The 17,503-nt window shown below is 39.4% G+C and overlaps 3 protein-coding genes and 1 pseudogene across 3 annotated transcripts; 3 read left to right on the forward strand and 1 right to left on the reverse strand.

The window, feature by feature from the left end:
- The first annotated feature begins 550 nt into the window (after nt 1–550).
- Nucleotides 551–4,716, forward strand: LOC130702456 (uncharacterized). The gene is given in 2 exon segments (XM_059495761.1): nt 551–4,680; nt 4,713–4,716. Coding segments are annotated over 2 exon segments (4,134 nt in total).
- LOC132088020 (uncharacterized) lies at nt 4,702–6,842 on the forward strand. Its single transcript, XM_059495565.1, has 2 exons — nt 4,702–6,508; nt 6,586–6,842. The coding sequence occupies exons 1-2, from the start codon at nt 4,718–4,720 to the stop codon at nt 6,700–6,702; spliced, it is 1,908 nt and encodes a 635-aa protein (XP_059351548.1). The 5' UTR covers nt 4,702–4,717; the 3' UTR covers nt 6,703–6,842.
- A 5,242-nt stretch (nt 6,843–12,084) lies between these two features.
- On the reverse strand, nt 12,085–16,812 carry LOC130702455 (uncharacterized). Its single transcript, XM_057524123.2, has 7 exons — nt 16,663–16,812; nt 13,556–13,624; nt 13,186–13,480; nt 12,872–13,074; nt 12,584–12,812; nt 12,187–12,429; nt 12,085–12,136 (listed from the first exon to the last, which is right to left on the reverse strand). Exons 4-7 carry the CDS (start codon nt 13,059–13,061, stop codon nt 12,085–12,087), a joined length of 714 nt encoding a protein of 237 aa, XP_057380106.1. The 5' UTR covers nt 13,062–13,074; nt 13,186–13,480; nt 13,556–13,624; nt 16,663–16,812.
- LOC130702454 (lactosylceramide 4-alpha-galactosyltransferase-like) lies at nt 14,744–15,973 on the forward strand (annotated as a pseudogene).
- Nucleotides 16,813–17,503: the final 691 nt, after the last annotated feature.

Here is a 17,503-nt window from a genome sequence, read left to right on the forward strand (position 1 = left end):
CAATAACGATGACGTGGTATGTTTGTAGAAAGATAATGAAAAGTAAACAGCCCACATCCTGTGAAATGATGAAGCATAAGTAAATGTTTAAGTTAAAGATTCGTAGTCATTTTTTAAAGAAATTAAAGAAAAAATCAGTGAATGTGTTTCTACGAGGCAATCAGAATCTTAAAAGGGAAAAGTATAGGGGGAAATAAATGAATATTTGGTAATCTTAGGCTATCTGAAAGTGACGAGCTTATCCAATAACAAAAACGGATACGAACGTTTCGTGATAATAAAGTTGAAACGGTTCTGCCAAGCAAGATCTTATCAGGCCAAGTGACGGCCCGTGCCCTGACCGTGACGACCAACACTATCACGAAATATCAGTTCGAGTTTCCCTTTCAGGACAATCGTTTTTTGAAACGCCAACAGTTCGGAACCTTCGTCAATTGCAGAGAAAAATTCTAAGTTAGTGTAATAGAGAAAATCGCGGTTTGAGAAAGAATAATAAGTAGAGTAGTGAAAACTAAAGTGAAAAGTTTGCTGTACTAAATACCACCTGAAAATGACGAATAAAAGAGATCATTCAAACCCAGATACAGGGCGCGGCTCACCTGCCAAGAATCCTAGGAAAAATCAAGCACCCAGTGCTCCGCCGCCGTTGTCGTTGGCCAGCACATCGTCGTCTGTCGCTTCTCCTCCAGAGGTGGCCCCGGTAGTTGCTCAGGGATTGAGAAAAACCAATCACGGTATCATTTTTCAATTGAAGCTTTTGATGCTCTTCTTGATACGAGGAATCCAGGCCGGCTACGCCTTCCACCTGGGCACCGAAATGGAACGTATCGGAGGTAAATTTGATGATATAATTTTCCGATATAAAGTCGATGGTGGCAAACGCGAAGTTAACAGATACCTACAAGCAAAACACAAACAAAACGAGTCGACGAAAATAACGGCAGGGCAGTTGTTCAACGTAACAGAAGGTGATTTCAGCCTCTTGAAATACTTCAGCTCTTATTGCGGCATACTATCACGAGGGGATAACATCCAGGATTGCATTATATGCACCAACATTGGCTTCAACTCGAACAATCTACTAAAAAACGGAATTCAATTGATACGTGTCAGCACTGAAGATGAAATGTTCAAGTTTAGAACACACCCAGTTGCCCGTTACAGAATCAAAATCGATTCAGGTCATACCTTTTTCGGAAAATTGCGAGAAGTTAACTTTGAAAATCCTGCTAATAGAAAGTTGAAAAGGAATGCAACCGATGACGAGATTGACTGTTTCTTAGACAAGCTCGTCTTTGTCGTCAACATGCCCAACGAAGTCGAATTGGGAAAGATACTTACAGAAGAAGTCGGAAAATATTACGAAGTGAACGAAGCAGATTTCCAATCGGATTTCATTCTTAGAAACATGTTGGATTGGTTCAAAAAGAAAGAATCTAAATTTTTGACATCAGAAGATGGAGAGGATATATTTCAAGAAGGCAAACAAAAATTAAATGCTTTACGTACGTCGTCTGTTTCAATCAATTACCAAATGAAACTGCAAGAAACGATAGAATTCAATGCTGTTGCAATTGATGAAATGAAAGAAAAATTGAAGATGCTGTTGGATTCACCAAACAAAATCGAGCGAATCAAAACTGCATTCCCCAAACTCACTGCAGTTAAAGTAAGCGCAGCTCTAAAGAAAATCGAAAAATTCTTACCTTTCACAGATAGCTACTTGATGTCATCATCCAAAGGCTTAAAAACAAATTTTACAAACGTCAAGGATGCATTAAAATTAGAAACTTGTCATCAACTTCTCGTTGTCGTTTGCGAAGACGGTCATTCGGAAAATGACAGTGACGAAAACTTAATCGGGGACAATCAACTAACAAATAAAAAAGTGATCATTTTATGTGGCAATGGCATTGCAACACCAGACGATCTCAAGTTCACAGACTTAAGTCACAACTGCATGGAGAAATTACTTGACAAGCAAGTTTAGTTTCAAGGAACAGTTCAAACTGTTCGTAATCTAATTGGAAAAGGTAACGGAGACGAGGTCATCGACGATAATTCCATAGAGGAATTGCTAGTAGGTAAGAAAGTTGTCAACATTCCTTTACATGATTTCGTCCCACCATTTGACGAAGAACTCTACATCGAAAGAGACATCATCTTACCGTTCGACGATACGTTTTTTGACGAACTAGGAGTTGAAACCTACTGCACCAGAGATGATCTGCTGAAAAAGTTGAAGATCACCGTGCGAAACAACATCGAATGGTTCGTCGAAAACGAAGAAAAACAAGAGTTATGGGATAAAATCAAACAAATTTGGAGGAACAGACGCCAATCAGCTGACACTGCATGGCTGGCTAGCAGACTACCCGAAAAAGACTTAACACTGTCAGAAGAGTGGGAGAATCGGGTAGTCGTTGTATCGGATATTGCTGGAACTGGTAAATCCACCTTGTTAACGAACTACTACAGAAAAATGAGAAACGAGAAACCGGATAACTGGATTATCAAGATGGATTTAGTTGATCATATTGGAGCCCTGCACCAGTTTAAATCGGACGAGGTTGATCAGCAGTTAGATGCAATCAAATTTTTTATCGCAAATATACCTAATGTGAGAGAGAGTTCCTTTGCCCAGTCTTTGCTGAGGCACAGGTTGAAGACGGGAGATAGGATTGTTCTCATGTTGGACGGATTTGACGAGATCGACAGCCAATGCCAGGCCAAATGCATTTCCTTGATCAAAGCAATCAGATTAACGAAATTTAATGCACTTTACATAACTACCCGACCACACTCGAACGAAGCACTCCAAGATTCGTCGTTCCAGCTTGCCTATACTTTGAGAGATTTCAGTCAAGAAGATCAAATCAATTACCTTTCTGGATATTGGAAGAGACAATTGAAAATGGATGAGGATACAAAAGTAAGGTTCATTGCAACATCCATAGTTGATAGTTTGTCGAAAAGCTTAAAGGGCAAGGAGAGATCTTTTATCGGAATCCCGTTACAGTGCCACATTGTAGCAGACTGCTTCGAGTCGCAAGTTGACGACATCATTCAAAACGGATGCAATTTAGAACCACTTCTTCAAGATATCGACTCCAGTTTAAACCTGGACACGTTATACAAGCGACTGTTCAAGAAAAAGCGTGAAATTTATCGAGAAGAAAAAGCCAAAGTGCAGCAAGTGGACAATCACATTCTTCATAATTCTCTAGAAGTTCAAATGGAATGTTTAGAGATTTACCTAAGATACTTGGCTGTAAAGACAATCGTCTCCGATCAGACGCACATTGATTGTCTTTTGGGTAAATCTATTGAGTCGGCAGCCACAATCGAACAACAACATAAAGAACGAGAAGAAGGTAGCGTTTGTTTTGGCTTGTTAACGCTTAACAGGAAAGGTGAATATCAATTTTTGCATGGAACCTACGCCGAGTACCTGATGGCCAATTACCTGTACGGAGGATTTCGTCTTGAAGAAGATCTTCGCAACAAGCTGCTGGATGAAAAACGAACCAGAGAGTTGATCGGTTCAGAAATCTTGGTTGGTTTGCAATACCAAGGTGTACAGCTTTTTATGGATTGCATGCTGCATGAGATAGTCAATCGTAAAGAATGGCATCTCATGTGGCGTGTGCAAACCGATCCAAGTTCAAATTCCAATTTCCCCACTCAATTCACTGATTTCACAAAAGAATTGTATAGCGTGTGCATACAAAAACGTATTAACAATGCTTTGGCGGTGTCTGTTGAACGATACCACGCCAACATATTTGAATTGTTATGCACATTTGCCGATTTGACGCTTTCAAAAAAACAAATTCTACAACTGATGATGCCTCTTTTCAGCAACGTGGATTGGGCAATGCAATGGACGCCAGCTAAGCGTAACTTGCTAGCTTTCTTTTTGGAAAGGAAATTGGATGGATTCCATCGACTTCTTGCTTGGCATCAAGAAGTCTTTGGCTTTCAAAAAAACGACTATTACACAAGTCTCATCGCAAAAGCAATATATGTGTACGCACCGTACCTCAACCTTGAAGACCCCCAATCAGAAAAGGGGCCAAAAACGCAGAAAGAATTTTGTTCCCAATTACTTGAGTTCATGATTCAAAACCGGAGCACTGTGGAAAAATACATTACACGGTGGCCCAAACAATATCGCAGCCTATTTGCCGACTGGCACCTAGTGCTGAAATCTTTTCTTCGCTACGAATACTACGACAGTCTTTTGGAACCGGTCGTGCGACTTGTTTTACAAACAACTGATGACAGCACGTTAGTGTACGTTGTTGAAGAGACGTTTACAAATCACAAAGATGTTTTCGAACGTGCGGCGGTTGAGAGACTGTCTAATGTCTTAATAGAAATGGAAAGAACTGATATTTTAGCTCGATTACCACGGGAAATGATCGGTTTGGCACCCGGGCCATTTCAATGCGTTTACAATTATCACCAACAATGTGACAGAAGGATATGGCTACCTGAATATGATTCGGACGTGATGACCCAGTTGCAAACAATGGTGTTTGCAGATGAGACAACAGCTGTTGAATGTATACTTGAAAAAGTCTCTGAAGATTTGAATTCCAACGATCGTGAAACGAAAAAAGTGGCGGAGGAAATTGTTCATTACATGACGTTCAGATGCGGAACTAATCCTTACACGTTAGCTTACCGAGCAGCAGTTTTCGGCCAAGATGACATGTTTCGTGTCATGCTACGATTCGTGAACAGAGTTCTTCCTAATGACAAGCTGCAAACTGCGTTAATCAGCAAAAATGGATTTCTTCACGGTGCCTTCTGGGACTCTATTTTATATGGGAAAATTGAAATGTTACAGTTAATCATGAAGGCTGTTAAAGAAATTATGGGACCAGACTCACAATTGAACCTCGTCAAATCCAAGCGTTTGGGAATTGTTTTTGGAGTGGGAGAGGTTGTTGTTGGATCGGAATTTGTTCCTGCATTCCCCGATTTCATTAATATCCTGGCTAAAACAATGATTGAGAATAATCCTGACGGTTATAAATACTTCCACGATTTGATCTTCCACGACGAAAGAAACATTATCTCACTGAAGTCTCTCGATGCACAACATCTTTCTGGGTTGATGTCTGTCAACGGACGCGAAAATTGGATGAAACGCTTCTTGGGTGCCGCAATAAAAGTTCCTGACGACTTTATCTCTTCACTAGAAGAGGGTCTTCTTGTGAAATTCAATAACGAAGAGCTTCGGTGTTTTCTAACAGCGATCATTTCAAATTTAGATCAGTCGGCAAGATCAATTAGCGTATGGGCAAAGCTCGTCCGTGGCTTCTGCAAAGGCAACAAATACATAAATTCAAGTTCTGATCATAGCATAGGTTTTTTTAAAAACATGTTCAATGACATCTGGAAAAAGTTGGGCGAACAGGCTGTCGAAGAGCTCATCTTCAGTGACAACGTTTCCACGGTCGAATGGGTTGCACTACGAGGATACACAGAGCTTTTGGAAGCCATGTTGGCTGGATTACCAACAGCAAAACAAGAGATGTTAAGACAACGTCTAGCGAATAACAAACACCAAGAGAGGTTCGAGAAATTCCTATCTGATGTCCCGACAGGCGGGGACAGGCCTCAGTGTTATTCCGACACCGTCAAGCTAATACACTATTGCCTGAAAAATGGCAGCAAAGAACAATTGTCAAAATTTGCCAAATCTGCCATGCTCGTCTACGAAATCCAAGGGAAGAAATTTAGTATTTGGAATACCTTCAACGACACAATTTTTACCAATGAAGCTAGCTTTCATAGAGACATAAGGGAGATCATTGAATTTATGGCGGAGAAACTGGATGTAGATGACATTAAAATACTTATGCTTCACGACGACATAGGTAAAGGTTCCTTCTTTCTTCGACTTATCCTTTGGGAAGGGGTTCGCTTCGCCTGGGAAATGATAGACTGTTTACCAGCAAATGTGCGAGAGCCGTTCAACATCTATTTGAAAAACAATGGACCTCAAATTATTCACAAAATGTTTTACCTGAAAAGCACGGAAACGCTGATAGCAAAAATGCGCCAACGAGGTCGGAAGTATTCGATATATCTTTTGCAGTTTTACCTGCACAGTGGAAACGAAGAGCAATTAGCGCAATTTCTAGAAACCATCACAACCATATGTTACGTCGGGAGCGCCAAACGTAGCTTGTGGGGAGCCGCAAGCCTACTCACGTTAACAACTGACGACACTATCAACGAGTTTCTCGAATGTGTCTCCCAGAAGCTGGGCACGAACGCAGTGAAAAAATTGGTATTGCACAAAGACAACAATGAACTAGACGTCGTCATGATTTACGCAATGCGGAAGAGTAGGTCGGACATATGTATTGGCATGTTTGCCCATTTAGACGATGAAGGCCGCGATAGAGTTCGCCATTTGGTCGCATCACTTCCATCCCATACAGATGTCGAACGCTATGGTCAACAACTGAAAGATAATTGGCACACAGTGGTTAATGATTCCACTCTTCCTCCTTCGTTTCAACAACAATGCAACGAAATTCGTCTACCACACTTATGATTCAATAGGACTTGAATAAAATCCACCATACTCATGGAAAGAATGCTTTACTCACCGAAACATCTGGTATGGGCCACAATGGAGAGAGCAGGACATCCATCTGTAATGGTAGACAAACAAAGTAAATAATCAGTAGATAGTTGGAAACAAAGCAAGTTCCAGAACTTTTCAACAGGCTGGATAAAATAAACAAATACTACTATCAAGAAAAATTGAACTTCCGCCAGACCTGCTCGATAGAGTCCCTCGCCCTGCACAACCCAAATTTAACTGTCAACGTACTGTACGTGGACGCGCCAATTATCAGCAGTGCTACCGCTTTGTCGAAGTTAACAGAGAAATACTGTACTACTGCTGTATACCTGGAACAATATGCATTTTTAAAATAAAAAAAAACAATTAAGAAAACTGCTTAATCATTTCTATTTTTGAAGCATATTACCTTGCAATACCGATGACGTGGTATGTTTGTAGAATGAGAAGTGGTGTTGGTAGTCTCCTTATAAATGCATTCAACAGCAACCGAGTCGTGGTTGCTAACAATTCTGCCCAGCCGATTGGTTTGAACGAGAAGGAACAGGTGTTGCAAATGACAACAAATGTGCGCTATAGGACGATAGAGGAAAAGTAATTTTCAATTGAGTTGCGTGCAATCTTTTGACAGTTGATCAAACATTGGCAACGTGTACCTGGACATACAAAAAGTATTTAAATAATTCGGTGCTATTTTTGTGGCAATATAGCGCATTCCCTCTACAGCAAATACGGTGATGGACAAAGTATTTATAGAACATAAATAGGTTTAGCTGAAAAATGTTTTTAAATATGATGCACATACATCCAACCTCCATCGCGATAAACAGCCCACATCCTGTGAAATGATAAAGCATAATCAAATAGTCAAGTTAAAGCTTCGTCGTCAGTTTTACAAGAAATTAAAGCAAGGCTCAGTGAATGCGTTTCTCAGAGGCAAACAGAATCTTAAAAAAGAAAATTAGAGCGAAAAAAAAACTGAATATTTGGTAATGTAAGGCTATCTGAAAGTGACGAGCTTATCCAACCACAAAAACTGATACGAACGGTTGAAAAACTGAGTCGTGGTTGCTAGCCATTCTGCCCAGCCGATTGGGTTGAAAGAGAAGGAACAGGTATTGCAAGTGATGACAGTTGATCAAACATAGGCAACGTGTACCTGGACATCCAAAAAGTTTAAACAATTCGGTGCTATTTCTGTGGCAATATAGCGCCTTCCCTCTATAGAATATTCGGTAGTGGATGAAGTCTTTATAGATTATAAGTAGGTTAAGGGGAGAGAATGTTTTAAAATATGATGCCTGTCACCTGCATTTAAGGTGAAGATTACACTGTTGAGCTGCAAGATTAATTAGCAAAAAAACCTACACCAACAGTAATTATTAATTTAAATGTTATCAATTTAAATTCGATTTGTAACTAAGGACGTCACCTTTACTAAACAAGTTGTCGGCTTTGAACGACTTGTTCTTCCACGACGCACTGCAACATCTTGATGCACATCATCCTCTTGAGTTGACTTCGCCGAAGGATTGAACAATTGGATGCAACCTGTTTTTTTAAATAATTAAAAATTGCATTGCGAGACAATTGTGTGAAAATGCTGTCAAAGATTCGTTGAATAGGTTACATTGTAACGTTATACAGAAATTTTGAAGGCCAAATTAGCAGCCCTACAAACAATCGACACCCAAAAATGTTTGATTAGTTTCCCACTGAAGTACGACGTCATGGAAAATTTCACTGTTGCATGAGCATAGGCAACAAACAGAATATACAGCAAAGCATCGACACTATAACGATAAGAGGACAACAATTGAAACTGTAATCAGCACAAGTCACGTGATTTGCTGTACGGATGATAAGATGTAGAGTATTGCGCAAAAACAGTTCACGTCTCACTATCAGAATGGTCGTTGTTTCGTAGGCCAGCAGTTCAGTAATTGAATCTCGGTTTTTAAGAGAAAACTTTTGAATTAGTGAAATAGAAATTAAAGAATCGCGGTTTAGTACTGAAAAATAAGTAGAATAAAAATTTAACTGAAAAGTTAGGGTAGTTGAATATCACCCGAAAATGACGAACAAGAGAAACAATTCAAAGGAAGATGTTGGGCGTGGCTCACCTAACAAGAAATCTCGGAAAAAACTTGCAAACAGTGGTCAACCTCAAGATCCATCACTGCCCGGCACGTCGTCATCTACGGGAGTAGCTAAAACAGTGAAAAAATCAGTGGATGTTGAAGCTGGCTCACTTAACAAGAAATCTATGGAAGCCCTTGCAAACAGTGGTTCTCCTGCACCTCCATCGCTGGCCGGCCCATCGTCATCTACGGGAATAGCTGAAGGATTAAAAACATCAGTGGATGTTGAGGCTGGCTCGTCTAACAAGAAATCGGGGAAAACACCTGCAAACAATGACGAACTTCAACCTAAATCACAGGCCGGCAAGTCGTCATCTAAGGGAGGAACTCTAGGATTGAAATCAGCCTTGCATGGCACTATTTACCAATTAAAGCTTTTGATGCTTTTCTTGGTACGCGGAATCGATGCTAAGTACGAATTCCAATTGGCCACCGAAAGGGAAGATCTCGGAGGTAAATTTGATGATATAATTTTCAAATATGATGACTACGAAGACGATGGTAGACGCACAGTTTACAGATACGCGCAAGCTAAGCACAGGCAGAGCGAATACGAAAAAATAAACGGAAAGGAAAAGAAGAAACAAATAACAGCAAGTCAGTTGATCAAGGAAACTAATGGCGATTTCAGTCTGCTGAAATATTTCAGCTCGTATGCCACAATACGAGCTATGCTATTAAACAATGTAATCAAGGAGTACCTCGAAGACTGCAATATATGTACCAATATTGGCTTCAACGAGGGGAATTGCCAAAAATACGGAATAGAATTGGAAGCTATCAAAGAAAGTGATAAAGTATTCGAGTTTCCAACACTCCCAGTTGCCCACCGTTACAAGATCAAAGTAACAGAAAATCATCGCGTTGGGATGGAATTTTATGAAAAATGTCGAAAAATTAAGATTAAAGATCCTGATACAGAGATAGACAGATATGCAACGAACCAAGACGTTATGGATTTCCTCAATAAACTCGTTTTTGTCCAAACGCCCAACGAAGTCGTGTTGGGAAAATTAATTACAGAAAAAATCAGAAATCGTTGCAATCTAAACGAAGCAGATTTACAGTCGGATTTCCTTCTTAGAAACATATTGGATTGGTTCAAAACGAAAGAATCTGAATTCATGCCATCGGAGGAAGCAAACAAGATATTCTCAGACTGTGATGAAAAAATCGAATCTTTATGTGTGACGTCTGCTTCAATCGATTACCAAATGGAACTGCAAGAAACGATCGAATTCAATGAGAATGCAATTACGAAAATGACAATAAACTTGGAGAAGCTGTTGCTTCTATCAAACGAAAACAAGCGAATTATAACTAAGTACCCTAAAAGCACTGCAGTTAAAGTAAACGCAGCGCTAAAGAAAATCGAAAACATCGAAAAAATCAAAAAATTCGAAAAATACGATAGCTACTTGATGGCATCAGCCAAAAATGTTGAAGCAACATCTGCAAAATATAAAAATGCGTTTAAATCACAAACTTGTCAACTTTTCGTTGTCGTCTGCGAGGGCGGTGATGCTGAAAATGACAGTTACTACGAAAACCTAATCGGGGTCTCTCAAACGCAAACCTCGAATAAAAAAGTGATCATTTTATGTCGCAATGGCGATGGAATACCAGACGCATGCAAATTCTCAGAATTAAGTGAAAGCTGCAAGAACAAGATACTAGATAAGGAAATATCATTTCAAGGAATGCATCGTACTGTTCGAAATCTAGTTGAAAAAGGTAACGAAGAAAACGTCCTCGACGCTAAAGCCATTGAGGAATTGCTAGAAGTTAAGGAAATTAAAATTCCTTAGCACGATTACGTTCCAGGATTTTACGAAGAATTCCATAAAACCGACGCTAGAATACAGATATTAGAAATTACTACACAAATACGTTTAGAATTGAAAACTAACTGACTGACTAATCTGAAGGTTACACTTTTAAGAGGCATGATTAAGTGGCCAAGATTTTAACACGTAGCAGCAGTATTAGCAAATTAGACCAATCGTTTGATCTCGTCAATGGGAACACAACAATAAAATGTTTGATCAAAAGTTATCTACCACTTCCCATGCCCGCCTTTGTCTTATTTGATTTGAAATAAACGTAAATAGAATAAATAAAAAATGCCTAACTCACCGAAAGAAGCACGCGCTGCAAAGGAGACAATAACATGCCCGTTCACAGCTAAACAAAAAAAAAAAGCAATCAGCAAAACGTTAGAAACAAAGTAGGTTGAATTGCGTAACTAACGAAATTACCTGTCGTAACGAAATTGAACTGGTCACACGTTTAGATCGCAGCACATTCTAGAAGCTATACTGCAACAAGCCGACGAACCACGCCGACAAAAGGTAATGGGTTCGCTGCAACATGAGGGAGTGGTTACCTTTCAGAGAGCGCAGCCATGATTATGAGGAATGGTAACAATATTTGTAACCTATACCTACATTTTTTTAAAAGGGCGTCACTTTTACTAGCCGAGTTTTAGCCTCTGCCTCCTAATTTTCGGTTTTAGGAATTGCCTACAAACTACAATGTTTTATTTCATTACTATTTGTCAACGGAATTTTAATTGCAGCTAAATTACCTCGGCTTTCGTCATCCAAGCCAATGTCCTTATCAAGTTCTCGTGTTCGTATCGCGTGGTGCCTATCAGATAAAGTTCCACTTCGTAATGTTCCAAACGCCTTCTAACCACGATAAAATAATTCAGGTATTAATAATCGCGCGTCGCATTAACGCTGTTGAAAAGCAATGTACAGTAACATAAATGAGTACTTTGGCAAATTTTTCCTTACGCTTGTGAGATGTGACGAAGGCTTCCATCATGAGCGACGCATCATGGCGGAATTTGAATTTGCTCATCCAGCAGCTTTGGTTACTGTATGATAAGCTCCTTGCCACTAGAGAATTAAGAAGCCTGAAAGAGATGTTGTTCGAACGTTAAAGAGCTCGAGAACAAATGCAAGTGTCTGGGATTGGATCCCAAGAAATTGGTAGGAAAAATGCAGTTGGGCAAGGATGCATTGGGAACGTGATTGGAAATTTCTGACACTAGCAAGTGGGCAGTGCAAAGAGCACTTAAAGCGACGGGCCACCTAGACGCAATGTTTCTACTTCCACAGTTTGTTTTTACCCATTCATGGGAAAGTTCGGCTTACAAAAAATTCAGGATTTTTCTATACGTCCATGTCTTTTGTTTAAGGTTATTCAAAGTAACTGTTAAAATTAAAAAATTAAAAACTCACCGACCGCTTCAACGTTCTTAGAACTCGAAGCTCTTAAGTAACACATAAGTTATAAAAATAAATTCTTCATTATCTACCGTAGGGCTTAGCCGTTGACTTCGGAAATAAATTTAAATTTGCGGTCACTTGTTTTTTTCCTTTACAAAATGAACATTTTAAATATAACAATTATAACAATAATAGTTACAGTAGGGCCTCTTCCATTTGGCGATTGCAAATGTCGTTAAAAAGAAGTTGGGTAGCTTGCGAAAGAGCTGCATAACCTGTATGTACACAATCGAGACAACTGAAATACGCGTAAGCGTGATGAGGTCCAATAGGATATATTTTCTTCTCTTTTTCATCGCGTTTGATTATCGTGCAACTCCGAATGTATTCCTCTACCAAAGCGTTGCTTGAATCCCATACGCGAATCCCACTATGTAAACTCCTAAATTGTTAACGAATTTGAATTCACGTTAAAATGCGGCTTATAAGAAGAATTGTGCCTTATGTTTCTTTTTTAATTTAGGGGTTTGCATAATGAAAGATCATAATAAATTTGGAAACAATAAAAATTCATAGCTAATGTATAAACAACTCACTTCATAATGCGGCGAGTAATTTTGTTATAGCTGTCAATTTTCTCCGCAAATATTGCCGTGTTGGAAGCTCGTATACCTCCGTAGAAATCTAGGGATGTGTACTGGTGTAGCCAAATTACTTGGCTCACATTTGCTAACTGACCAAGATGAGGAGCGAGTTCACTTAGCTTGCTCTGATAAAGTCGGTAGTTGGCTTCGTGCTCGTTATGCATATGCCACAATGTCATGCCTTGCATTTCAAGTAAAGAGTTAAGAATTGCAATCCGGCAAAATTGCAAGAATTTTTACTTAAAAAAATCCAGTAAGGCCGTTCAGATGAGTCCGTGGTTGTCCACTGACGTATCGTCTTCACAACCGTATCGTTTACAAGGGGAAGCCATTTGAAGGACACTCGCACTTTAAGGATGTTGCTGGTAACATCGATGTTGCGATGCTGCGGATGACTGTCCGAACTCGGATAAAGCTTTAACTCTATCATATTCTGGAATTAACTGAATAGTGATAGTTATCATTAGTGAATAGTGAAGAAAACAAACATTTGAAAATGTACTGGTTTTTACGTACTTTAACGACTAATAATTCACAAGTTACCGCCGTTTTACCTTTATGAAGTTTAGAAATTGTTGTCTTATTCTTGAATCACCTAGAAATACGAAATGCAATTTCTGATGACTGCTGAGGATGGGTTCTTTACCCCTTTGAGGAAACCGGTCTTGGTTGGACACAAGGCCGTCCAAACAGGTAACTACATCTTCTGCTGCATATTGCCTTAGCCTACATGGTCTTGTTTCCGACAATACAGGACTACTATGGACAAATCCATGTGTTTCTTTGTCGTAATGGATTTCCGTTTGATCAAGTAAATTTCCTTTGCAAATGGGTAATTTCGTTTGATCCCTAGAAAACAGCAAAATCAAGAGTATAAGTCATTAAAAACATGGGTTTAATAAAGGATGCTATTAGAGAACATACGTTTGTACGGCAGCGAAATCTTGAGCATCTCCAATTTCTCCTGCAGCTCTTTGGTATATCCTACTTTCACTGGATGAGCAAATGAAAACAAAAAGCAGAATGCCAAACATAACCGTGCAAATCATAGCCAGCGTCGATCGATACTTTAGTTTCAAATGAATCCCCATTTCCCAACTGATTTTCAACACTGCCGTCGTTAATAACACATAAAACTACTGTTGAGCATCCGCACGGATTTTTGCAACGTGTAGCACTTTTTTGGAGGGGGGGGGGGAGGTATTCCACGTGACAAGTTGGCTGTGACTAGATTATTATTCTAAAAAACGTTTCGTGAAAATCCTTGACGAAAATGTGTTGCGGTGTTTTCGCTTGCTTGTACGTACGTATAATGTTCTTTTTATTGTGAATGGAAAACGCTGGCAAATACATTTCCCAGTTCAGTAGAAAAACAAGTCTGAACAGGTTTTGTAACGAACTGCGAACTGCCAATGTCACTGTTGCTAAGGGCGCATTCTGGAGTCAGCTATTTGTTCAACTTTTAGTAGAAGTTGACGAAAAAATGGTTGTGATAGGTGAACAAAAAAAATTGAAGAAAGAAAAGGTTGAAGCTGAACTGAATTGAACTACGTCAAAAAGATTCAGATTTTTCATTTCAATCTTACGTTACAGTTGTGGCAAACGATCTTGATCCCCACCCAAAAATACAAGTTCACTGGAAAGTTGACGCTAAAATAATTGTCTTTAAAAAAAAATTAGTAAACATAATTTATTATTAATAAATTAGCCAACATAATTTTGTTGTTGTTAAATACGATAGTTCAAAAAAATTTCAGCGGAGGTTTAAAGAAATATCTACAGTTTTTCAGGTTTTCCCCTTTAATGTTTTTCTAGAAAGTGGAAGAACTGGTGACAAAGCCTTAGGGGGTGTGTCTCATAGCTTCATTAACTTTTCCTGTGACTCTGTTTCAAGGTCTTTAAGGCTTCTTCAATTTTTCTTTCAAAGAAAGATGATTTCAAAAGTGGCAACGCTAGTACACACGCACTCCGTCAATAGAGACATCACCAACGTAACGAGTATCATCACGGTAGTGTCGTCTCTAGCTCGCCGAACGAGCTGTGCTTTGGACAACATAAAATTAAGAAGGTTACATAGTGTATAGGGAAAGCGCAAACGTATCGTTTTTCAAGATGTTTCAAGTCCTAAAGCTACCATTAGATTGCCAAGTTCCTTACGTTCAATCGGTACCGTTGGATTATTTCTACTGGACCTACTAGTGGACGCAAAACTCTTATGTACAGGTGATCTAGCATTGCCTATCAATTTCCAAAATCCCACCCTCATTATAGCAATAAAACTCTAGTCACATCAACCAAACATTCCTGACTTGAAGCAAGTGGAGAGGCAAATCCTTGTTGAATTGAACTTCCGACAGGCCTGCTCGGTGGAGTCCCTCGCCCTGCACAATCCGAATCTAACTGTCAACGTACTTTTCGTCGCCAATCAGCAACAGTGCTATCACTTTGTTGAAGCTAAGAGAAAAATACAGCAACATTCGACTTGTCAGCATCAGTTTAGACGAGTACGTTGCTGGAACTCTGCTAGAACATTGGTATCACTGCACCGAATGGAAAAAAGGGCCATATCACGTCTCTCACTTGAGTGATGCTCTCCGTTTCCTGACACTATCAAAATATGGGGGCTATTATTTTGATCTCGATGTGATAGTTGTGCAGCCAGTGACGTACTACCGTAACTTTGTCGGTGCCGCTGCTGATGGTCAATACGTCGCTAGTGGTGTGATTCACGCAGACTTTGGGAATGCGGTCATCACTTTAGCAGTGAAAGAATTTGTCAGCAAATACAGGTTAGTCTAAAATCATACATGTGAACGAATCGCGTCCTCATGTATCATTCTAAAATCGATATAAGAGAAACACAGCCAATTTTTTTTTCGACCGAATTTGCTTTCAATTTCAATATCCATTACAGATCAGATATATGGGGACATAATGGACCTCATTTACTTTTACGCGTACTGAAAAACTGGTGCGAGGTTGAAAATCTGCAGTCGATGAACTACGTCACCTGCCGAGGATTCAATGTACTTCCTAAATCATCGTTTCAGCCTGTACATTATTCGAACGCCAAAGAATTTTTTGCCCAGCGATTGGCTAATGAGACGTTGGCAAAGCCCATCTGGCTCAAGTCGAACGTTATCGGTGTGCACACCTACAATAATTTGAGCAAAAACCAGCCTATTCTCAAGAATTCTACACAGATCTACACCGCCCTGGCTAAAGATCATTGTCCTGGAATTTTTTCCGTTGCGCCTGACGTGTTTTAACCTCCACCAGAAAGCCTCATGTTCATAAAGAACCTGCAGCAAAGTGCACAGGAAAAACAGAGGGCTAGTTGGTGAAAATGGAAATAAATTTAAAGTTTTGATTAGCGTTTGGGAAAAGTTCGTCCGTGGCTTGTGCAAGAGCAATACAAAATTCAAACAAACAGACGGTCGAAAAGCTCGTCCTCAGTGACAACGGTCACAATGGGTCGCATTAAGAGGTTATACAGATACTTTGGACGCCATGATAGCTGCTGTAGCATAAGCAGACCAAGAACAGTTAAGACAACGCCTAGCAAATAACGCATACCAAAAGATTTTAAATAAATTCCTGTCTGAAACACCGATAGGCTGGGACAGCATTATTCCAATACGTGGATTTTTCAAGCAATTGCCTGGTCAATCAAGAAAATCTCTAGGCCAATTTCGCCCAATCATAATAGCAATTTGCAAATAATCTTGCGTTTTGAAACGGATGCGGGAAAAAATTCTAGAAAAATTTGCCTACAAGCCAAGAGACCATCTAGTTTCTTTTTCAATTGGTTGACCATTGAAGTAGCCCACAGTACCAATTAAGAAATTCATTTCAAAAGAGAAATGAAGGTACTGCCAACACAATATGGAGCAAACTAGCTCCAGGAAAAATGAACAACAAATACACACTCCATGTTGTTCACCGTAATATAAAAATATAACACTACCACTAATGTTGTAGACAAAGACATTAGGTTTGACAATAGAAGTTTCCAAATGATGGGTTCCTACCTTAAGACAGAGTTGCTAGTAGCTAGTTGCCTGAAGAGTTGATATTATTTGAATCCCTTCATTTCTGGCAAGAAATGTTCAAGAGCAGCACATTTCTGATGGTTGCTTCCACAGTCTGAAGGGATATTAGGCTCATGCAGGATTCAGCAGTGTCCACTACAACAACATTAATATAGAATGAAGAATTTGGCCACTGAACTCGTTGTGCTAAAATTTGTGCAAATGTAACAGTTAGTGATAAAATTTGCTCATGTGTGTTTGAATCAAATCACCTGATATTTTTCACGTAGTTGCATCTGTTGCTTCAGGTTCTCAACAAACAAAAGTCAAAGATTTCACAACAGAACATTTCATACTAAACTTGCCTACAACTAAACTTGGACTACGAACTGAGCTGTGAATACTTATCTGGTTTCTTACCGTCAAGGTTCCATTTGATTACATTCCAATTCTTGTCCTGAATTTGTAGGCTGGTTTTCGGCGAAAAGTAAGACTAAATGAACACAGTGATTTGGCATGTTTAAACGAATTAAAGACGATTATGAAACAAAGATTACCAAGTTCACGAAGAGATGGGAGTCTTCTGCCATACTTGAATAATTCTCTGGTGGTCATTGCCATTTGAGGCCAGTTACCATGGAGATACGAGCCTTTTGACCTTCACGCAAATGATACAAACTTTGGAATTATGCGCTTAAGACAAGACCTTCAATAGCAAAAAAAGACTTGCGACGTCAGCAGAGATATGCAGTAATCTATCATTCTGCAAGAATTTAATTTCGAATATTTAAAGGAAGGACCATTCAGATTCTGGTACGCGAATGATGCCAAAATAGCCAGT

This window comes from Daphnia carinata, chromosome 6 (assembly GCF_022539665.2).
Source record: "Daphnia carinata strain CSIRO-1 chromosome 6, CSIRO_AGI_Dcar_HiC_V3, whole genome shotgun sequence".
Lineage (NCBI taxonomy): Eukaryota > Metazoa > Arthropoda > Branchiopoda > Diplostraca > Daphniidae > Daphnia > Daphnia carinata.